This window comes from Formica exsecta, unplaced genomic scaffold (genome assembly GCF_003651465.1).
Source record: "Formica exsecta isolate Colony F162 unplaced genomic scaffold, ASM365146v1 scaffold228, whole genome shotgun sequence".
Lineage (NCBI taxonomy): Eukaryota > Metazoa > Arthropoda > Insecta > Hymenoptera > Formicidae > Formica > Formica exsecta.
The window spans coordinates 110,705-136,306 of record NW_021849573.1 but is presented as its reverse complement, the minus strand read 5'-3'; the positions used below and the strand labels follow the sequence as shown (position 1 = coordinate 136,306).

The 25,602-nt window shown below is 36.0% G+C and overlaps 1 protein-coding gene across 1 annotated transcript; it reads left to right on the top strand.

Moving 5' to 3' along the window:
- Positions 1–9,779: 9,779 nt before the first annotated feature.
- Positions 9,780–25,560, top strand: LOC115235587 (homeobox protein Hox-B1-like). Its single transcript, XM_029807481.1, has 2 exons — positions 9,780–11,224; positions 22,963–25,560. The coding sequence occupies exons 1-2, from the start codon at positions 10,288–10,290 to the stop codon at positions 23,445–23,447; spliced, it is 1,422 nt and encodes a 473-aa protein (XP_029663341.1). The 5' UTR covers positions 9,780–10,287; the 3' UTR covers positions 23,448–25,560.
- Positions 25,561–25,602: the final 42 nt, after the last annotated feature.

Genomic DNA, 25,602 nt, shown 5'->3' with positions numbered 1-25,602 from the left:
TAAAGGCAGTGGCAACGAGAAGAATGTCATAGCTAGTTGTTTCTGGGCGAAGAGGGAGGCTGACACTTCCGTGATGGATGGTCGTCGCCCGTTAAAGCTGCAGTTGCCGTTGCCGCTACCGTCGTCGCCGTCGGTGCGATCGCTGCAGCTATTGCTCGCTGCTGGAAATGCGGCTACGATTTCAAGAAATCCATCAGAAATTATATTCCGTCGGTTATTCCTTAGCGTAGCCAGATAACAGTAAAGCTGACTCTCTAACCGTAAACAAATTAATATTATTGTTAGTTAAATGTTTAATTATAATAAGATCATTCTAATATTAAATTCTAAGATTTATATTTGATACAGATATCATAGAGTATCTGCGTATCTTTTAGCGAGACTATAGATTTTCATTGATACGTGTGGGCTCTTTCTCATTTATACTTCAACTACTCTCATTATAGTTTCATATTATTTTATTTAGTATCTTGTGGCTTCCGAAATAATCACTGTGCCTCCAAGTGTTCTTAATAATTTTATCAGTATGAAAAAGTGATGATTGCCCCCGAGAAAACTTGAGAAAGTAATTCCGAAACGAACGAACGGAAAGAGAGACAAGCTCAAACAAGTGGAAAGTACGCATCGAGAGTACCGCTGCGCGAGCTTTAGACACACGAAGCCGGGGCACTCTGTGCTCAGTACGCCGGTGGGAGCGTGCTAATGGCTACTGACATGCAGTTTTGATGGATCGAGCACCACTCTTCCTCCTTTCCCATCCCACAACGAATATGCGACTCTCGCGATACTTTTCCGTCTAAGAGAGAAACAAACGCGAGAATCGTGAAACGAGAAAATACGGAATTAGAAGGTCACGATCATCGAATGGAGAACAGCAGATGATGTGAATAAAATCTCGCATGAAAATTAATATCCTAAAAAAAAACACAACAATTAATAATTAATCCTGAAATTATTAGATAGTTTGTAAAATTTATTAGAATATTATTTTAAGAATGCTTAATGCAAATCAAATAAGCAATCAAGACAGTATAAATGATGCTCTCGATTAATGATTCTCTTGATTAATTAATACACTGATATAGATATCATAGTTACAAAGGTGTGATAATTTTTCTGAAATTTAATAATGATAAACTCGACGACAGATAAATTTCTGTGAACACACTCATAACAATTTTCGAAATAAATTTAAATAAATCGAGCACCAAGATATAAATGTATAAAATTATATACAAAAAAACGCTATACGTCTGAGCTAACGCTTCCAACGATACGGAACAACCAAAATTCGATGGGAAGGTCGTGTTGGTCTGAACAAAATCGCGTAGCACGATCCCAAACAACTATAGCATCCATTCGCGTTGTCCACGTTGACGTATCTGTCCCTAAGGATACCGTTCTGATTCCTAAAGGACCAGACATCTCCGCGACTCGAAATTCTCATTGACGATCTATGTTCACCTTCGCCAACTCGACGCGAAACATCCGCTCGAGGGTCGAGTCAACTCGCTCGAAGATATATCGGAGATATTCTTCTATGGAAGCTCTAATCGGAATTACGTACGAGATTATATGTTAATCAATTATTGATTGCGGATATTCCAAAACATGTTCAAGTATATGAATCAATTGCGTCAATTATTTTTTCCATTACTTGGGAGCGAATGGACGAAATAAAAATTTTTTCTATCAATTACAAGAATTACGAATATGATCTGTACGTATCTGTTTCATGCATGAACTTATATAACCGCGAATTTCTAAATATATTTTGAAGACTTATACTTTCACGAAGGTGACCTCCGACTTCGAGGAACGACGAGCTGGATGCATGTTTTCGGAAGATTAAACGCGTGACTAGGAATATGAATCCTCAGGGACATGACGAGAGGTCTCACAAAGTGTAGGATCGTGTAGATACCTTCCGTCGAATCTCCCCCGGGACTTTCCGTATACCTGGGGATGCCGACGTGCCCGAAGGATTCGTGAGGACCACGTGCTCGAAAATACAACATCTATAGGTATACAGCTCGGACGGACCGCGCATAATTAGAATTTTTGAAATATTTTGCGATTGAAAAACGTATCGCCACTATTGTACGTAAGCTAGCAAAATTTTGTTGATGTAAAAGAAACGTGTAACTTGTATGGATCTCTTGGATAAGAAACTACAGGCTACTATATGCAAAAAACTTTAAGATACCTTGGTCTCGCTGCAACGGAGCGTATCATGATTACGTCAGTTACTGTCAATGACTGTACGAACTGACAGCTCTTCAAATCCGGATCACTATCTACGAGGAAAAGATGCGCGTTCTTTTCCTTCGTGTGTCTCTAGAAAGAATTAATTAACAGCGTTGATAAGGATCTTGAAATGGGATCGAAGCCAAATTGCTGAATAACACAGCTGGTCGAAGTGACTATCTTTTCGATTCGCTGACTCTACAATTCTCGTTATATTATTCTTGGTATTGTTCGTGATCGTTTCAATTGCTACACTCGCCTATCGTATTATTGCGCTCTAAAAACGTAACAAAGTAAACAAGTATTAATCACTACAGATAATCACATCCGTGTGGATGACGAGATATTCGTCGTTCAGAATGTTATCGAGCAATGCACTCGCTATAAATGACGAAAAAAACGTCGTTCTTGACATTGACAGCAGAAATCAGAATGATTCTTGTTTTATCGAATATCGTGCATTGTCTCGAATCGCGTTTGAAGCAAAATTGCATTTGCTACGAAAAGATTATCAAACAGATATGAATACATATAGACCTCGAATTTATTTCCTTCATTAATTTCATAAAGTTCTCAAGTTATATATATATATATACTCCAACATTCTTTTGATGTGATTGTTGCATGTCATTGTTAATTATTAAGCAAAGGATATGTATAGATACGATGACCAATCTCTGTTGCAGTAAGTCTAAATGGCTTAAATGCAGGTATCTGTTCTTATCTCGTGGTCCAGTTGCGGCCAAAAACGAATTCCGTATCGGCCGTTGCCGGGCTGACAGCGTCGCTAGTTAGGAGAAAGGGATCCGAGGCAGAGGAGACGAAGGGGGCTGAATGACACGGTCACCGAAAATGACAGGTACACGATCTCACGGAGTGAGACTATGTGGACGAGAACCTGATATCGCGACCGCATCTGATACAAACGAAACCTCGAACGGTCAGTCCCGTCGTCTCCGTCGTTCTTTCCGCGGTCATCGTGTCTGCCTGCCAATATGCCTACCTGTCAACACACGCTGCATTCAATTAATTTGGGACCAACGCCACGAACGGGCGTAATGACGCGGAAATCAAGTCTATCTCCCCTTGCCACCTCCATTTTTCGTATTTGTTTCTCCCTTTCGATGAATCGAGACTTTTTCTATATTCTTTATTCTCTTCCGCTATTTTTAGCGACTTAGCTTCGATGTCTATAATTGTGAATCATATGAGATACAAATGGACGAAGTGCTGTTTCACTCACTTATCGATATTGGAGTTCCTAAAATATCTGTTAAAAATGTTAGAGCGAGTCTTTTTATATGAATAACGGATAAGCAAACGTTTACTAATATGTTAAAGGTTTAATGAAAAACAAGACGGATCTCTAAAAAATTGTAATTTTTCGCAAAATTTTTAGTACGTCCCTATAAGAATATATTGAGTTACTATTTGATAATATTGCTTGCAAATCGTTTGCTATCTAGAATAATGTCGTATCAAAAAACGAAACAAAAACATAAAATTAGAATCGTTCGATAACTGAAACATGTGAAAATTCTATATCACAAATAACCTTTGATATTTATTGAGATGAAAGGATCGCCCAAAATCGACAATTACGCTTAAAATTTAATGAGATGTAATTTTTTACTCTAAAACAAAACATAAAGAGAAATGCGGAAAGATTCGTATAAATTTCTCAAATTGCGATAATCTTATCTTCGATAAATAATTCAAGTCTCATCCGGCGCTATCAACAGCAAGAATTAAGAAAGCTTAACTCATACATACGCACGCTGCTGGCCAGTTTAAATAAAATTAAAAACATTCCTCATCCAAAAAAATGTGCAACGCATTTGCCATCACACGTAGCTAATATTTTTTAAGAATGCGTTTATAATTCTTGTTTTAACAGGAATATAAAAAGGTAGCATTAAACATCGTTGTTGTTTTATATTATGTAATTGTTTTATTATTTATTATTATTGCGTGTTTAACATTTTAATTCTATTTTATCTTTATATTATAACTCCTTAATTCTATAAGATTTTTAATAAAGGAAAGAATATTTATAGAACAGTTATACCCAAGGATTATAAATACAATGATTAGCAATAATAGAAACAACGAAAAATTCATCTTTTTTGACTGAATAGATTTTCAAGTAAAAGATATCAAGCTGACACGTTAGGTATATGTATATCCGAAGCCTATTTGCGAACGAAACAGAAATACACGATCGTACCAGCCACCCCTTGGTTCGACGCGTCCATTCATTAGCACTTCATATCCCGTAGCGACGTGCTGGTAACGAGCCTGTCATAATTACCGTGCTAACTTTATTACCGCGGATGCACGTTCTCCTTCATGCGGCTTTGATATTCGTGCGTCCATAGGGCAGATCCTAGTCGTACCTTCTCGTTGTAGAAGGGCACGAAATGTAATCCCTCAAACATCAACCTTATATGACACATATACAGCGATCTCACATCGTTATAAATATGATAGAAAATAAAACACGGAGATAGAGATAAAAATATATACAACGAGCAATCTCGATAACGTCTTATAAATATTTTAAACCTTAAACATAACTGATACGATAATATTAATAAATTTATTAATTCACTAGCGCTAACTTACACAAGCTACAAATATTTGTAATTAAAAAATAATAAAGTGATAATAAATTACATTATATGTCATTGTTATTATTGATATATTATAATTTTACTTATTTAATTCTGTGCTAATATTTCGTTAAACAAGATCTAAAAGAAGCTTATCAGCTTTGATAATAAGCTTAATTCAGTGCTTGCTCGTGTATTAGACGCAGAAGTTACATACTCATCAGGATCACTCGAGTGAATAATGCTACCGCGTGCACGCGCCCTTCTAACACCAGCGCCTAATTACATTTATTCAATATTTACTACGATACGATCAACACGTAGAATAGAGACTAACTGTGAGTCAGGTTGAATGAAATGGCATATCGAGTATTGCAGAGTCATTCTACGCCCGCTAAATATTTTCCCGACAGAGCTGCTTTGTCTTAAAGTTTTCCGTATTCATATGTAGTTCTAAAAATTAAAATATAAGTTAGATATATTAAATAAGCTACACATAAAATATTATCTCTTCTTCAACTATATACAAATAATGATTCATATTAAAACACTCTAATCAAAAGTATCATATAAACGTTAAATTTTTACAATTATTATTTTTATTTAGTTCTCTCTACAATAGTTTCCAGGACTTGATATTCAGATTATTGTTAATTACTGCGATAATTAAACTTTTTTATTTATTATATTTTTCTATCATGCTATTTTTTTTTATCAATAGTATATGATACTTTTAATATTATTTGTAAATGTATATATGTATATATTTAATATTATTTGTAAATGTATTCGATTACGTTCACATTCATGCTCGACTCGGCAAGACTGCGCACAGTTAGAGTAGCAATCGAGTAACTCTCATACGGAATGATTGATGACTCTATTGTGCAGAGTTTCCCATGTCCCTGGTACGATTTCGTGCGAGCGGCATACAAAAAGCCAGGCGCCATTTCGAAAATGAGCAGAATTATGGAAAATTCTGGCCGGAAGATCGATTGGATAGCAGATTCCGGAGGAAAGTTGTGCACATACCATGGTCGATATAATTCGATATTGCAGAACTGGATCGTTACATTAAAACATTCTTGAATCTCGTATATTGATGCATATTGACATTTACTCTAACAATACATTGACTAAATCACAGATATTCTACATATTTAAAAAAAGACAATTTCTTGCGATATTTTCACTTGTTAGTCAATATACAATTAAGAGTTTTATCCAAGTTAAATATGATTTGTTTATAAAATCACAATTCTGTTCTTAAGCTTTACATTGAAAAAGCGATCTATTCGGAAATATGAGTCAATATTAAATGGAATAATTTTAATAAAAGAAGAGATACGTAAAATATTCCTTTCCTTCGAAGAAAGTATCGAAAATTTTGATCCCGGCTCTTGTCCCCTTCCTTTTTTTATTTTACGCGGTTTCAAAATTCACGTTTCTCTCGCAGAAACTGACACTGTTTCAATAGAGTACGGCATCATTTATAAAGACGGAATCCTTCTGGAAATCCCACGCGATTCTCTCAATAGACAGCTGTCTGTTCGTCGGTAGACTCCCGCTGGATTGTTGTGACTCGTTCTTTGATGGACAGGACGGCCAATATCCGGAAATGCTGTTTAAGACGAGACGACCTAGGTAAGCTGGACTACTGTTGAAAACACTCCTCAAACATAATCTTTTAAGCAGTTGACAGAAGTCAAGTTTATATGCGTTTCTAAAAAAAATAAATATTTCTCAATGAGTTGACACAAATTGAGACTTCTTTAAGTTCTCTTTCCTTTCGTTAAACACCATTGTTTCTAAATTAGCTTCTTAATCTCTTTTAATCTCTTTCACACTTTATTGTCGATGACGCATTATCCGGTATGATACACAGTGTTTCTATGATGTAATGTTATTTCATCATTTTGATTGTTTGATCGCTGCTTGACAAACTTGAATAATGCATATTAATATCTAACAATAACTGTATCAATTGCTAAAATGTAAGAATTAATCACAAATAAACAACAAGAGAGTAGAGGAGTTTTAATACACACAATAAAAGAAACGACGCTTTGGAAGGCGATGGATTATTGTAGCTTGTGCAGATAAAAGCTAGCACTGTAACAGAACGACTGGAGCTCAGCATGACAATGCAGGTGCCTCATCCTACGTCAAATCTCAGCGTGACGCCGCACGGAAAGATGGGTACTGGACCGATTGACAAGAGTGGACCATAATTGTTTAGCGGGATTAGCCGCAAACAAAGTTTACGTGTCGATCCGGAAAAAAGGCGACGATATTTATCCAGCATTAGACCAGGTTAAACTCAAATTTACCCACTTAATCCCTGCAAATTCTATTTAAACGCGTCCTCCAAGTTTACCCAGCAAATCATACGCTTCATCGACGAAAAGTTGCGTAATGATCGGCTTTCTATCTCGATATCTCGGTTCTATCGTTATCTCCCTAATAATAAAGATTCACGATAGAAGAAGAACCAATTTTATGCTGAATTATGTTGCGCAAATTAAATTTTCTGGTAAATATAAAGAGTCATTATTTTTTACAATCAATCGTGGCAAGATTGTATAATTAAGAAAAGAAAATATTAAAGGAAAGCTTGTTGTTCTTCTAAATTCAAGTGCGTTTTTGCTTCTCAAAGTTTTTATTTGATGTTCAATTATTAATCAATGATATACTAAATATTGAAAAATTGCATACGATGTATTCTCCCGAATTTTGTTCCAAGCATAAGACGGCATTAAAATTAAGTTAACGACTCCGAAATATATCCCATGTTTATTTATATCGATGTAATCTCGATTGTAAAGAGTATGATGGTACATTGCCAACATTCGCACGAGTATGAAAAGACTCCGAATTACATTCCGATAAAGATAAGATATGTAACTGCGCGTTCGGGTGAAAAAGATTAGTCGACAGCGGGAATCAGAACTATCAAACGTCACTGCGGCTCGATCAAGATGAAGATTCCCCGGGCTGATGTACGAAACAGGACGGATGTCGCGGGTGGCCGCAGGTGGCGCCCTCGATATAAGCTCTTCTGACTGAACTGCTGATACGGGACCATGCTTCTAAAACTCTCACGGTGGAATGTGTCATCCTGTCACTGTGCTCTCGCATGGGGTAGGAGATATCCCATGGGCCGTCACGCGTCCTGCGGACGAGCGAGTTCTTGTCACTTTTTCAGATCTTCTTATTGCCAAAAAATGTTCACAACCCGTCCATTAAACAATAATTGGGGAAAGCTACTGCTCCAACCATCAATATAATCATCACATTTACATACTCTTCTAATATTTAAATTTTATCATACTATTCAACTGCATTGTGTATCGCGTTATGTATTAATGACAGATTCTATGCGGCTTATTTAAAGTCTATTCCGTTTTCACAGACAAAATATTGAAAAAAAAATTAATTATGTATTTATATCAGACTACATCAAGTTGTTAATAGAGAAGTAAAAAATCTTTAAAATAGTAGTCAAAAAACGAAAGAATATAATACATAATCAACGTCTCATATACGAGTCTTTCAGAAGTAAAACTAATCAATTAAACTTTTGATAAATTTCTTAATTTTAGTACTAGAATACTCATGTGCTTGATATATTAAAATTAAAGATTAGAAAAAAGCGGAGTTCATTAGTTTAGCTACTGACAATGAGAAGCACATATATGAGAGGCTGATTATACATTATATTCTTTCTTATATTTTACTTAATGTTTCGAAGAGTTTTTGAATCTTTATTTAATAAACAATTTAATATAATCTGATACGTAATCTTTATATTCAATAAAAATAACATATTAATACACATAAATAAAAAATATTTTAAGCAGATAAAACTTCTAATGAATTTCAAGGGTCTTTTAACATTTTTTTCAGAGACCTGGCGTCGAATGTGACCTAGTCCTTCGTTATACCTTTAGAAGTAGTGTATTGTCATGTCAGGGTCTCGACGACGTGAAGATGATGAATATCCTAGCAGTCTGAAGAGTCACAAATTGTTTCGTGCGTCGCACGTCTGTGTGACCGAAATATCTTTCTTATTTATTAGCGTGACACAGCTACCAAATTAAATTATCTATCTCCACTTTTTCCCTGGACAACGCAAAGCGTTGCACGGAAGCTATCTGCAAGAGAAGATGTACTTCATCTTCTTCGCGTACATAATAGAGAAACATATCTGCTTGCTTATCTAAAAAAGCATAATGCTGAAAAACAATTAATAAAATTTAATCATTAACCCGTTTATCAACATTTATTGATAAAATCGTCGGTCATGTAGATAGTAGAACAACTACAATTAAACCATCAACTGTCAAGTTATAATAAAAACGCAGGATGTTGTCGTATCTTGGTACCTCGAGACACGCAAGTACATAGAAGGACCCGTCAAGAGCGTGGAAGGAAAAAAAGGCAGAAGGCACAAAACAACCTAGGATAGAAGGGCGGAGGTTGCCTGCCTCCGGATAGCATAGAAGGTGGGTACCGAGATATAATACCCCAGCTCCTACCCCCCGACGATAAGTGTCAACTGCAGCGTGCCAGATAAAAAGAAGGAACGAAAAATAAAATTCACACTGGTGATCCATCATGAGGTAGTGGACTCGGGGCGCGCAGACTCGCCCAGGATTGGTTGGAGCCGCCCAATCGTCATCACGTGATCACCTCTATGTGCCGCCCACCGATAATGGAGACTCCCCCAGAAACTAACCTCACGCAGCCCAATGCCACCACTCTACATCTGGGTGGTACGTCCGAGAAACGGAGAGAGAGAGAGAAAGAGTGAGAGAGAGAGAGAGAGAGAGAGAGAGAAAACTTGAACACGCCAGACCACTGCGGGTCAGTCTCACCTGTGTGCAGCTTTCCGCTACGCTAGTCTACCTAACCAGTCCACTTCAACGACCCATGTCGGACGGATCGACTGCATGAATGACCGCATGGATTGTTTTTGCGGGCGACGGTTAACGTTTCACAGTGCCTACGGATTGACACTTTTAAGTGCTCGCTGAAAATTATCGTAGGAGTACAGTAAATACGAATTTTTAAAACTTGAATACCAAATACCTGTCACAAAATTTTACAAATTTATAAAGCCGATACGCGCACATTCTGCATCGTTTTAGTGCACAGTGACAACTGTTTTTGTGTATAGACTAATTTTGTGCTTACCTTGTGAATTGGTTTAACCGAACAAATGTAAATTTTACTGTTTTGTAGTATTTGTACAAGAGGATTGTACAAAATATACATATATACAATGTTGAAATAATCAATTAGGATAATAATGTACGACTCTTGTCATAAGTAACACATCTTCTTCGTTTCTTTTTCTTCTTGGGCAGTACGCATAACAATTACCAAAAAAGTGGGTGGTCAATTGATTTGTCTCTCCGTTACGAGGATGATGATGATGGACATGGGCATGTACGGGAACTACGGCAAGTCTGACTCATATCCCAACTACGTATTCTCGGGTCAAGGAAACCATCATCATCACCATCATCACCATCATCAGTCGTCATCCGTCGGCAGTCACGTGTCGGTGCCTCCTTCTCCGGAGATAGCTCCAACTCATTACTATCCCCAGACTGCAGTGGCGCCATATTCTTCATCATCCTCCGAGAGTTTCCTAACCGCCGATTCGGGCGCGTCGTCCAGTACGCCGCCTCAAGGTTTTTACTCTCCGACGGGTGCCGTTCTCCACGAGAATGGTTCCACCACAGCAATAATCTCTTCGGAGAACGGTCTGAGTTATACTAACCTGGATTACGCGTCATCCTCGTATCCGAATCAACAGCAGCACACAGTAACATCGGTGGATCCACATCAAAGTTACCATGTTCAGCAAACTGCTTACCGGGACGATCATCACCATCATCATCACCACCATCCGCCCGCTGGCGGCAGCCTACATCAAACCACAGTACTTCAAGCTAGTCATCCAAGAACGGAACACGATCAGCAAATTCATCATCAGTCCTCTAGTCATCATCACCATCACCACCACCACCACGAGCCTGAATACCAAATAGCGGTCGGCGGCACCTCGAACTACCTACATCAACTGCCGTCCTCGGACGAATCCTTGCACTACCAGACGCAGATTCAGCAGAGCGAGTTCTCCACGCATCCGCCGGGACACTATAAGGAAGAGAATTCGGATGCGACATCCTATCACGTCTTACAACAGTCCGGTCACCTCCAGCATCCTCATCAGCACGGGCACCATCATCATCAGCAGCAGCATTCGCATCATCCGCAACAACAACAACAACAACAAGCGCAGGTACCAACCTACAAATGGATGCAAGTCAAGAGAAATGTACCTAAACCAGTTGGTAAGTGCATGATTTTTTCAGTCGAGTCGACGCCTATGTGTGGCGGGCAAAGTAGCGTGAAATTAGGTATTCTGTGGGCGCGATCCGGTAGCCACTCGTTAAACCGCGTTCATCGCTTGATTAGCTTCAAGTACGAAGATGTAGAATCACGGCTGTCTATCTAACCGTAGCCCCGTTATTTTAAAAGCTATCATTGTCAAATAGCGTGTCCTCAGTTTGAAAATTATATCGCGTGGAATTCAATTAAACTCACAATCAGATGTACACAATACACAGCACAAATATCTCACAAATCAGATCAAAAATTATTATATGTGCTATACGTTTTAATTGATATATTGCCAAAATTTTTCTTTAAAAGAAAACTTTTGTTCGTAAAATACTTTCTGTTTGACCAGCTTATGAAAGATATAATTATAACTTATCATTTATTTAAATAATCTTTACATTTTATATTTACATTTATTTTAAATAATTATTATATTTTATGTAAAGTATGCGTGTGTATTTGAAATTAAATAGTATTTTTATCTTTCATAATTGTATTATTAATTTTTTAATAATTAAAGAACGTTTAAAGCTCGTAAGATCCGCGGATCACTAATAAAACAATCTTAAATCTTAGAAGTACAATATAATTCAATCACGTCTTGTTGAGGATACTTTACATAAATTCAGTACATCAAAGTGCTTTAAAAAACACTTAATCGAAGATCAACAATTTTTACGAAGATAGTCCTCAATTAAGATTGACAAACAAGGCGGACAGTTTGTCAGAGACAAAATGTAACATGCTGCTCGGTAATCGTCAAGTCAGTGGCTTTCAAACGATCTGTATATATGTATGAGAATTAATAAAGTGCGACGTAATCCCGGTTTGCCATAATCATTAATCATGCGCGCACTGCCCAATAATACCAGCCTTGTACGTACGACCTTAATATCATTAGTCTGCAATTTGCTACCGTATTTCTTATTGATTTTCTTTTATCTTATCAGGAGTTTTAAACAGAGAGAGATAAGATTTATATCATAAATATAGATTTTAATTTATTAATTTTAAAAAGTTTAACAAAAAATTTGTTCAATTCAATGACTAAATTTATCAAATAATATTCTTTCAGCTATTCTTAAAACCTGCCCTTATTATTAACAAATTACATTTTTATCATAATTGCATTTTTATCGTAAATGCAATCATAATAAATGGGTAGTAAATGGATTCATAATAACAGACTTGTATTATCATTTATGAAGGTAACTATACATATGGATTTTGCGGGATAAACGATATTCTCCAAGATATTTGTGACAAAAACTTATCAGTGTACGTGTTACGTGTTATTTTACCCTACAATTTGACTTTTGTTTATATTTATGTGTTATGAACTCAATAGATAAAATTGTGCATATAAAACGAGTAATAAAAAATATTCAATGCTATGAAAATATTTTTTATTACTATTATAAATCAAAGAGATAAAAGAAACTTCCTAGGCAATACATATCTTTAAAAGACGACTAAAAACGACTTAAAAACGTCTTATCATTCTTTAGATGTCTTTAGAATATCTTTTGGCCTTTATGTACTGCTTGAGTTATTGGTTATTGGTGATATCGAAATGTGTATCATTATACATGAAATTGTATATTCTGTAATAAACAATTTTAAAGATACTTTTGCTTATTTAATTGGACATATTTATTTCTTTAACAATGAACAAAATTTTTATTTGATTATGTTTGAAAATTCGGACATAAATTTATATCGAGAAAGAAAATTCAGATATTATTCATTGCAAATCCAAAGATATAAATCGCACAAGATTAATGAAAAATGTTTCTCACATATGATAAGCGAATTATTTACAGACGTGTTTATAAATACCAGGAATGTGCAATCTCGACGACAATCTTTACGTGTTTAAACGTGACGTATTGGATTTAGATTGTACAATAGTAGCGGAAACATTAACAGATTACGATAAGACTAGCGTTTAAGTAAAACCGTCTTACACTCGAATTTATCAGATTAATTCCTGACATTGATAAGATAATTCGTTTATCAAACAAATATACGCGAATAAATCTTCAATATATTGATTACGAGGAAGGCATTATACAGAGTGTCCGTAAAGGTCGGGATCAAATTTATATAATGCGTTAATGGGGTAGGTCGAGTAAGTTCATATAAATCTATGCCCAAAAATATTTTATTATAAAATTATAAGCATTCAAAAATTCGCGAGCAAAATTGATCTTATAATTTATTAGACAAAATCGCTAATTATAGGAAACAGATAACTCTCAATTATTATTTAAGTACAGGTCTTGACTTATGCGGTCTCTAGAATTCTATCACATATTAATTCTGTTAAACTTTCATTTGTTTAATAATATAATTTTGATGTTTGAGTCGTTGTGAGTTCATTTTTACGATTACAATGAATGCTTTTTTGAATTATACGATAAGCATATGTCAGCATATGTCATTCCATCTAACAAGTTATAAGAACACTTTTGCTCACCTATCTCTTTAAATGTTTATAATTTTTTAATAAAGCATTTTCGGACATAAGTTTATATTTTATAAATTTGAACCTTTTTTTTACGGATATCCTGTATATTTGTCAATTTTTTTCTTGCATGTATTTATTACGATATATACGTAAATTTCTTTTTTTTCCAATAAAAGAATTATCGTATTTTATTTGTGACAAATTAATTAAATTTTAATTCGCGGAAAGAGAATTATCTAAACGGTTTTAATTGCATAGTTATAATTGAAAAATAGTTGATATATGAACAATCTCGTTAAAGACAAACTGATTCAAAATTCGTAAACAAAACAAATGACTACAAAGTTTGACATTTCATGATTCAAAAATAATAATATATAATATGTGGTGTGTGTATATTATAATTCTTATAATTAATATATTTTTGCAAAAGAGAAATCAGAGACATGGTCCGCAAAAATGTCTACGTACTGTTATAATGTCGAGTTGATGACTATGAAAAAGTGACGTAGCGTGGCTCAATGAAAATAATGCCTAAAAAGGCCGGAACAGTTCCCCTAACTACACACTAATTTGCTTAACGGCCATGGTGCTCCCCGCAATCTCCTAACTCGGAGAATGAGTGTGAGCTTAGTCGTTTGGATGGAGCTTGTCGGGATTACCAGCGTTTCACTTAATAGCTCATTATAATCGAATTAATAACGCCATCGTAGGCGTTAGAGGGACTGACGTTTATTGCAGCAAAGCATGCAAACCGAAATGAAACTTTGTCACCCTCGTTTAACCCCTCTCGTTTTTACTCCTGCTATTACGTCCCGATGTTTTTAATACGATTCAATTTTCTTTAACATGTCTATCACAATTTTGAATACCTCGAAATATAATTGGCCGTAATATTATATAGGAAAAATTGAAGAATATTTTTTAATTAAATATTTCTATGTATTGTCATTAAAAAAAAAAAAAATATATAATAAATGTAATTATACATATAATCAATTTTATATACTTATCAAGATAATAATTAATATACCAAATATACATAACTTTATTAGAGAAGGAGCAGGAGAGAGAGATATCTCCTAAAATAATATGAGATACATATCAAATTTAAAACATATCGAATAATATAAAACTGATAATTAAACAAATGATAAAATAATAATTCGAATAATATATAAAATTATATATTCAATCACGTATCATTATAGATGCAAAGTCAATAAACAAGAGCAAAATTAATTTTAACGAAATGTGATGTAAGTAATTGAACACAATTACATTTCACAGCTGGTTGAAAAAAGCACGCAACGCAAATATGTATAGAATGCAAAAAATTAGAGAGAAATAACGAAATGGGCGGAGCAGAGTAGTGGGGCGATTTCAGTAGATTTTGGTTGGTTAACTTTTTTGGTTGGCCAAGGACTTACAATAGCGTTCCGTCTTCCCTCCGTAACATGTTTCGGGGGTCCAACATAGAGGGTCTCTATGGGGACGCGCCCGGTGTGGACCACCCTTAGTCAAGATTGGAGTGAGACAGCATCACGACGGAAGGACCGTCGTGTGATGCTGTCAACCCGCCCAATCTATCATACTAAACTCGATTTCTTCTCTCTATACTCAATAGCGAGATTGGCAATACCGCGCGGAGAGAAGTGAGACAAACGAACGTCCCCTCATAACACAGCAGTAATAATTCCTTCGTCTCTTCGTCACGGTAAAATGGAGAATTTCCTTTTCCTTTCAAAATCCCGGTTTGTCGGCGTGTTGTAATGCCTCAATGATAATACGTAAAAATAATATAACAAATGTAATCGATAATATTTAACACAATATATAATCTTTTAGTGTCATCAATAAGAGATAAGAATCTTTTATATTCTATAACTCGCGCTCAGTTACGCAACTCAATATGACAGCTATATCGATGATATAATGTTATAGAGGATATTATGACGTCGCACAGTAATTATAATAATACTAAAGAATCATCAGTTGAAAAAAGATCATTTAAGAAATAATATCTCTTTTTCTATTTGCTTATTATTCTAGTATATTTTTATCTTCTGATGTAAAGTAAATATATGCCATAGAGTAAAGGTCGGCGCAACTCGTCAGACTCTCGCATCGCAATTATAATAGTTCTTATGTCATCGCGCAAATACAGCGCATATTTCCTCTCGACTTCTGATGTATTTGCAGTTTCGTTTTTATAATGTATATTTTACGTTGTACACGTATATATAAAAATCGACTCATATAAAAACATTCCGTGTTTCTCTCTCTCTCATATAATATTAAAATATTCCTAATATTAATATTTATTATTAAATATAATTCTTCCGAAACTCTTTTGATAATGCATCTCGATGGTCGAGTTAAAACAAAAATTAATTCTCATAAAATTGTAAAATCTAAAACAATACAGAATATGTAAAATATTCTTTAAATACTGCTACAAGTTGCTGCATAACACGACTAAATGAAGAAAGTCCATATATATCTTCACGTCTATATTTATTCATAGCAGATATGAAATAAATAATATTTATTGGGAACACTTCATGAGCTACTTCCCGCGTCCGGCGTTATCCGCTTCCTCGAAGACTATCACCTTTTAGGCTGACTTAAAATATGCATGTCGTTATCGACGCCCTGACCGAATATATGCAGGGGCGGCATCACGACGAGGCTCGAAACCTATAAAACTCACCGCCGAGTCATTAACTTCCTTACCGTTCTGGTCACGCGCTTATGTTAGATATATAGAGCCAAGTATATTGTTTATCATTATACTATATATGATATGTAAAATACATCTTGCAAAAAAAACATAATGCAACGTATGTTGATTAGAACAAAAGTAATAATAAATTCAGTGGAAAAGAAAACACAGAGAGAGATTTCATTTTTTACTATATGACGGATTTTTATAATTCCGAGAAAAATTTCTCTATGAGTTTTATTACGTATTACTTGTCTCTAAGCGTATGTACATAAGTAATGTAACATAAGTAACGTACCGTCTTATATCGATTGATAAACAAAAATGTTTCGTGACTATACTTACACGAATGCAGCAATACTATCGAATGCGGAGTATTACAGATTAGTAAACGCAGTATGCGCTTGTTGAATGTAAAAATTTCCGGAAAATCTCTCCGATCAAGCTATCCCGTGGGACTTGAATCGCAAAACTGGGCGTCGACGGTCGTGCACGCCAGCCCTGAACTTGAGAGAGACCGAGACAACGTTATAACGACGGGAATAAAACGCGCGAACAGAAGGGGAAAGTGAAGGGGAAAGGCGGGAGACGGGAGATACGTCTGCGAAGACGAAAAAAGGAGGACGAAACATCGGCTGAAGATAGAGAGGATACATTGGATCGGGAAAGGAGCGAGATAAATACGAAGGAAGGCACGTCCGATTGAGAAAGGAGAAAGAGAAAGAAAGTCTCGAGGAAGAGAGGCAGCGGCAGAAAGAGAGAAAAAGATGGAGAAAAAATGTGGCAGGGCACGAGAGACAGACAGAGAGAGAGAGAGAGAGAGGCAGAGATTGTGTGGGTAGAGTCGAACAACTGGCTGGGCATGCTGCTCGCCGCTCCGCTAGGGTCGCCGGCGGACACGTGAGTGAGTGGCCCGATATCTCGCGAGGGGATCAGAGGATCGTTCGCGTGTTTCCACCCGGGCTGCCACCCGCCGAACCCGGCAACCCCGGATCCCGCAACAACCCTGGCAGCAACTGACCCTCCTCTGGCCGCGGCCGTCTCTCCCCCATCACCCCCTTCCCCTTCCACCCCGTCCTGTCCGTGCCGCACAGAGCCGCTGGCCGCCACCGCTCTACTCCTGTCCTGTCCGAGCGCGGCCCGACAGATCCGCTCGGCCGGACTCTGACAACCGCCGCCAACAACGCTGTCCACGTGTCTCGCCTCATGGTGATTTTCATTTCCGCGTCGCTCTCCGAGCCCGACGGCCGACCCGGCCGGCCGGCCGGCCGGCCCAATCTTCCTTCACGCGGCTCAATTGCCCGGTGCGATATTTACATGTTATTTTTGGTCGTAAAAGCACGGTGCTAGTACGCGAACATTTTTTCACGCGCACACATTGGAGAATCGTTAACGATTTTCAGTCGAGAACATCACGATCTTTATCAGAGAACTTATCTCGTAAAGAAAAATTAATACCTTCTGATTGTAACAAGGGAGACTCAGGTCTTATTTATTAAGAAGATAAATTATATAGTCAAGCTTTGCAATTAATTTTCTTTTCGCATGCACAGAGGAATAATTATAGCATATGACAAGTTTTCTTATTTTATGTATTAAAAGTAAAGCGTCGAATAAAAAATTTCATGGAGAAGCGCGTTTCACATACCCCCAAGGAAAAAAGCAATACTGCACCTGTGCCAAAGCTCGGGGGCGAGCTGTTGCTCGAAGAAAGCGCGCGAAACTTATCAACGACCCCCGCGAAGTGTCGTGCTGAGCCTAATTTCAGCGGGAAATGCTTCGGGCATACTCACGAACGCATACACACGAACGCGTTCGCGGGGGAACCCCGGGGGTGTGAATGTCGAACGTGCTGCACGCAGCCCTTTCGCGTACGCCGTTATGGTACACAACGTAGCCTTTTCGTACTCGACTGTGACTCAGGATATTACCTATCATAATGCTGAAATCAACGCGGCCGACGGGGCATGACGATGACTGACAAGGGGTTGCGAATGGAAGGAACCGTGCCGACGAAATCGTTTTGTCAGTTCTTGCGATAAATCGGCTAGATGGATACCCTCGCGAAAAAAATTTCGGTTGGATCAGGTGATTCGGAAAATTTCAATTGTGTATTCCTTAAATTCTTGACGCGATCGAGGATTGAAATATAATTTTCGGGAATTTCAATAGCGGCAAATACACGCAAATAATTAGCGTAAGAGAATATATCTCTTTCTCTGAAAAAATTCTGAAGAATTTTCTACTTTTTGCAACATTGATTTCTTTGAATACCAAAAGATATATTATAAATACCGATTGCAAAGATATCAATTTTGATTACGTTTGCATTAAAAATATAATTCTGAGAGGAGGCCACGATGCATCGAGTGTGTAAGATGTAGCCAAATATTTTTTTTTTTATCTTAAAACTTTTTAGAATTTTTTCACATCTATATCGATCGCAATTAAATTTACGGAAATTACATCATTGAAATCAACGGCTTCGGTTCTTGCGCGTAACCTGCGTTGCAACCACTTGCCGGCAGGCAGCCGGATGTGCTAAATCACGTATCCCGTAACACTTGCTGATACATCGTGTCGTCATTCTGTGCCGACTACTAAGTTATTTCACACTGATATCAATGGTGATTTTATCAAAGTCAGTTTCCACAGTCAGCATGTCGATACGACATGCAACAGAGAATGTGTACATAAGTTTAAAAAATTGTTGATAATTTTAATATACTTTCGCTAAAAATGTTTAAAAATATAAATTTAATATTATTTATTTAATGAAATTTGCGGTTTTTTAATGATTTCTGTACGATAAATAAAAAATATTCAAATTACCACATTCGCAACAATAAATAGAATCGATAAATGTAATAGAATATTAAGAAAAATATAAAAATATTATATCTCACGAAAGTAAAATGCAATTTTTATTTGTGTATACGCGCAAATCGAGTATATATAAATAAGTTTGTTGATATTAAGTTAACAACGAGTACGTAATACTTTGAAGCATACAAATGCATAAATTTATGTGAGGGTGCGCGATGCTTAAACGTGGCTTGGCTTCTAACTAACCGCGTGTGCATGCTAATCTCTACCTTCGTTCAAAGCTACCGCGTCGATGAAATCTCTCACCTAGATTAATATTACTTATCAAGGCAACTATAAGAGAAAAATAAAAACATATATATACTAAGAAATATATTGCAACAAAGAAGTTATATAAGAAAAAGAGGAAATAATTGCTTTCTCTCCACAAAAATACATATATAATTCTATCACTTTTGCTCTTGCGCGTCACGAGCGATTATCGAACCGCGAGAGCTTCTCGAGAAAGGAAAAGGGGAGAATATAAGATTAGAAAGATTACAGAACCTGAAGACGCACTTGTATCAATAATGTTTTATACAAAGAACATCTTAGATTTTATCTTTTTCACTAATTTGTTAATATTCACATACATTAATTATATGTCATCTTTTCTCCTTTTTTTTTTAAAAGAGTCATTATATATTTCACTTTATATATTTCTAATATATATGTAAACAAAAATGATTTTTGATTATTTACAATAAAGTGGCAGCTACTTGCGGGAAGTCAATCCCTTGATCATACAGGATCATCTGCTCTTATGCGTGCTCTTATGCGTCGACGGTCTCCCCTCTCTCTTCAAGGAACATTACGCAATTCAAATATTATTCAAAGGCTAAAAGCCGTGGGGACGTTCTATGGATGATGTAAGGAAAGGTGATGGTAAACACACGCAGAAGAATACAAGATGCTTGTGTATTATGTTACAAAAAGGATAGAGAGATATACGGGCGCATTGATGCCTTTCCAAATTCACAGAATTTTCTAGACTCTAGACGACATATGCGCGTATTTGAAACAAAAACGAAATACCTGTTAAAGTCGTTTTTAGCTCGTAAAAGTTTTTTTTTACCGACGTAAAACGCACGTACCAAAATGTATTCAGGATCCAGCTGTATTTGATTTGTATCTAATGTCTGGATTATACGCATCAACGCCGCGTTACCCAAGTTCCTAAATAAATATATGCATCGTTTTTCGATAATCCAATGGTCTATAATTAAAAACAAAGACAGCGATATCTCTTATTGAAAGAATATATTTGATAGGTGTAATATATCATATAACTCTTTTATTACGCTGTTATCTATGGTAGTTTTCAAATCTGTGATAGATTACGAGTGATATTAATAATCTTTTCGTAATGTTTTTTCCTCTTTCTTTCTCTTTCTTGAAAATCTATGCAACAGCCCGCATCGCGACTACGATTAAAATCCCCTCGCGTGATTACAGAAGATTCGGTAGTGACAATATAATCACAGTGGTGTAAAAGGTGACTCTGAGGGTGCACCCACATGTCTTATGGAAGATAATTAGAGGTGTCAATGCGCCTTCCCCTCGACTCGGCGTTATTAAGGATCTCTCTTCCCTGCTCCTGCATGCCAACCCTTTCCCACATTTCCCACTTTGTCGATATCACGAGTTTAATTCGCGAAACAAATGTTCTCCCGCATCGGCAACTGTACGTAACACACTATTAATTTCTGCATACAGTATAGCGTTGAACTTAAGGCATTACAGAGGCCACTGACTTAAGAATATTCGATGCGTGGTCACGATATAATTTCTACCTCACGAATGCATGAACTAACTTACTGTCGATAATTGTGATAACAGAGAAAGAGAGAGAGATTTAATCTCGTTTATTTCTCGCGTTTGTAAAATATAAATTCGCGGCGCAGATCTTTTTATTTAGCGAACATTTATATTAGAATGGCGCTGGCAATGCCATTGTTATTTATCGGAATTTATTACAGATCCTTATTCTACATTTCATTAATACAATGCCTCCGTTGTTCCTAAAGAAGGTTAGTATAGAAAATCAACGACACCGTAGCCAGTCCTACCGTTAAAGTGCTAAATTGATGAATGAGTCGCAGAAACGAGAAACATTTCATTGTATCTGGCACTGGCACGCCTAATAGAACTTGTCCAAGTTTATTATTCGGCCTGGAAAAGCGTAAGCTTAATGGCCGCAAGCTAAATTCAGGGACCCCGGTATAAGTGACTGATCTCTTCGGTTATATTAGGAAATTCGCGAAAGCCATCTTACGCAAATATAAATTTTTTAGTTTAAATATATATAAATTGTTTTTCACAGATAGATGTAAGAGAAAGAAAGAGAGAGAGAGAGAGAGAGAGAGAGAGAGAGAGAGAAAGATGCCAGAATATTATAATTTCTTTGGAGCAGATAAAAAGAACAGAGAGAGAGAGAGAGAGAGAGAGAGAGAGAGAGAGAGAGATGCCAGAATATTATAATTTCTTTGGAGCAGATAAAAAGAACGAAAATGTATTACAAAAATATTGAAGGGCGAAGCTAAAGATGTCGAAGGAAAATGTACATAATGGGGAAGACGTGACTTTAAGGCGGTGGCTTGACAGTTTCGTCCATCCCCTGCCATTAAGTAAATTGATTGCTACATACCGTAGTCTAAATAACAATCTAATTTTCATAATGTATCCTCGTCCTCTGCCTAAAGCGCGTCACTTTTGTCCTCAATATTTTAATTGCATCATCTGTCTCCCAAACCAAAAATTTATCTGCGTTGTAAAATAGTCGGAATGAATTGAATATTAAAAATCGTACCATATGTAAAACATCGATAAAGCGAAAAAATCAAAAATTTCACGTAACGGCGCTGTAACTGCGGATGTTTATTCTACAGCTGATGCAATTTGATCCAGATTTAGGGGATCAACCCTATCGTTCCTTCAGCTTTGCACAGGTCATCTCCCTAAAACTGCTTTCCCCGGGTAGTGACCAGCTGTTATGGCCGGCAAACGACTGTCACTTAAGGATTTGACTTGATCTTGATTCGACACATATTACGTCCACGTCTGTTGTACGTTCTATCATACTTACAATTAGAAGATTACATCCAAATTGAAAACACATAGCAGAAACGTCTGCATTCAATGAGGATATCGCTTTTGTTACTATATTTGATATTATTTTATAAACCGTTTTATCTCCCATACAAGAATATTCTATTACTTCAATTAATACTTTACTTATTTGAACACGAGATGTTTCCACATTAGTTACTTAAGAGATATGCGTATGTCGTTTTCAATAAATTTGTCCTAAGCAAGTCTCTGACAGACAAAAATCCTTTCATAAATATTTCGACAATTAAACTCTAAATTTTAATCGCAATGAAATACAATATAATTGAATTTATATGGAAATTAAGATCTTCTTATCCTATATTATTGATCTCTTTGAAGTTTTCCTTGTGAAAAGCATTATTTTATTTTCAATTGCTCAATGTTCGCTGAAAAAATTGATTATAAATTAATCAAGATAAATATGCCAACAATATTCAGTCAATCAATTCAAACCAATGTCTGTATAATTAGTGTACGCCTTATTTTATTATAGCAAAAATAAAAATTTTTTGTTTCAGCGACCAAAGCGAATCCGAATGCGATCGAGTACGGTGGCGGTACAGTTGCGGGGCCAAGCTCCTCGGTATACGGAAGTACCGCCAGTGGAACAGTGAGTTGTATCGCCGGTTCGTTGGCCGGTATCGCCGGTAGCTTCAACAATACCGGACGCACAAACTTCACGAATAAACAACTGACCGAACTGGAGAAGGAGTTTCATTTCAACAAGTACCTGACGCGAGCGAGACGCATCGAGATCGCTTCCGCGCTGCAGCTTAACGAGACGCAGGTGAAGATCTGGTTCCAGAACAGGCGTATGAAGCAGAAGAAGCGCATGAAGGAAGGCCTGATACCGGCGGATAGCACGAATGTGACGGCTTTGAGCGGTGCCAGGAGCAGCAGCAATTCACCGACGGGCTCGTCCAGCCACGAGATCGGCGGCCTCGGTTTATCCAGCTTCACCAGCGACAACAGTAGGGAATCACCTCCATCTTCCAAGGATTGACGCGATTTTTGCTGCAGTAATGAACGGCACTATAATCTATGATTCGATATCTGATCGCAAAGCTCTGCTCCGGTGATATCGAAAAGATAGAAGTTTAATGAGAATCGTGACAATTTACTGCAGCCATACACAAACCACTTTCTAATTTATTCTTTCAGGCTGCATCGTGAATGTAATACCGTGGACTTATAAAATGAGTAATGTCATTCTGTATCTTGAAAGTAGAGGTATGTGATATATGTGTATATACGGGAGACACGTCTCTATCTTCCCGTTTCTAAACTATAAACGGGAAGATAAAAATAAACTATAATGTGACATTGGTTTCTCTAATTCCATTATTGTACGGATGATACCGACTACAGAAGTGGCGTGTAGCTTCAAAAAAGTTCAATACGGTACTATATTGCATTCCGGAGCATGTTTTCTTCATCCTGAATTTCTTCTTTCAATCAGTGCATTAAATGTTAAGTTGTATATTAATTTTCCGTATTATTTATTTTATATATTTAATTTATAGTCTTCAATGCGTCTTGTAAAATTATATGTATAAGTTTGAAAATTTCAATTCAAATTTTCCAATGTTACCATGTACCTCAGTTCATATTCATAGAGCGATATTTATAGTTGTAAATTTTAAATGCTGCTGTGTGATTGAACATCCTTTATATTTCTAATTAATTTATAGTTTTAGTTTTCTAAAAAATTTCAAGATATACTACTCATCTAATTCTTCCGATACATTTACATTAATATAAATATAGCGATTATATTCCAAATTTTTTACCTGCTCTCTCAAATGTCAAAAACTTACTTAATGTATAATTTTCTCTATCATCCGACCGTAATAAATTTTATTTTAATGTACAATTGTAAATGAAATTTTCTAATTCAAGTATACGAAATGAATAAACAAGTTAAGAAATTAATAAGGGTCTAAAGTTTCAAAGTTGTAAAATGAATAAAATAACATCTATTACGTCACATTTCCACGTGAAGGATGATAGCGATTGAATTCTATCATCCGATCATTTCTTAACCCTTCCAGTACCTTGTAATCAATAAATTTTCCATAACTTTTAATAATTTCTTTCAAAAATCCAATTTGTACTTTGTTTTCTTTCTGTATCTAATCAGTATGCAATGTTTAGAACTATATGCACTATTACAATAATAAAGACAATTTATAGCACACACTATATATATACCTATTAAATAATAAAATTACAGATATTTAAATTAACGAAATAGATATTTCTCACGGATTTTCTTCATTTTTAAAACTAAACTAAAAATAACGAAAAAGTATTTCAGAAAAGACCTCTATATTCAATCTGATACTGGAAGAGTTAGCTTTATTTATCTTACTGTGGAATGTTTATAGTAGTCTTGAACATTATGAAACAATCCCTAAATGTTAAAATGTTAAAATATCGTTGTCGGAGAAGTATAATAGAGAATATATTGCGCCAATTTGACTCTCAATTAAAAAGGATTTATATAATGAAATAATTTATAATTGATTATTCTATTGATTGTTCGCAGATAGGAAATTTCGGCCAATCCTAAAGCGGTAAATTAGGCCAATGTCTTTATAACATTTATCTTGGTGCGCGATAACGCAATAGTGGATAGAAATATCTTTGATAATCACAAGATCTCGCGAGAGTAATTGTCTAATCGGAAATAGCCTAATGACTGTAGATCTCTTTCTCTTTCAATACAATTTCCGCCCAAGAGTTGTGTGCATGTATTTATATGTAAATAATATTCTACACAAAAACTATGGGCCAATAAAATTAATCGATAAATCCTACATAAACGGAAGTTCCACAAAACGGAATATTATGATATAAATCCTCATTATCTCCCAACAATAAGAATTTAATTATATAAAGACAACATAATTGCATGCGGACTGGAAACTCGCATCCTATTCAAATTAATTCGCACGTTTAAACACATACAAAAAAAAAAAATTAGGATAATCGTACATATTTATGTGAATTACATAAATGGTGGTCCATTTGCTCTGTACCTAAAAACATTCCTATTATATTAAAGTGTCATTAGCCTATAATACCATGTAGATCTTTGTAGAAAGAATAAAATATTATTGTATTAATTGTTGACGCTCTTAATTTACGCTGTCCAC

What these genes read in the sequence shown, in the direction of transcription:
- LOC115235587 (XM_029807481.1), top strand. Translation starts at nt 10,288, where the DNA reads ATGATGATGATGGACATGGGCATGTACGGGAACTACGGCAAGTCTGAC. An exon ending in AAATGTACCTAAACCAGTTG is followed by an intron (nt 11,225 to 22,962) that starts GTAAGTGCATGA and finishes TTTTTGTTTCAG; the next exon opens with CGACCAAAGCGAATCCGAAT.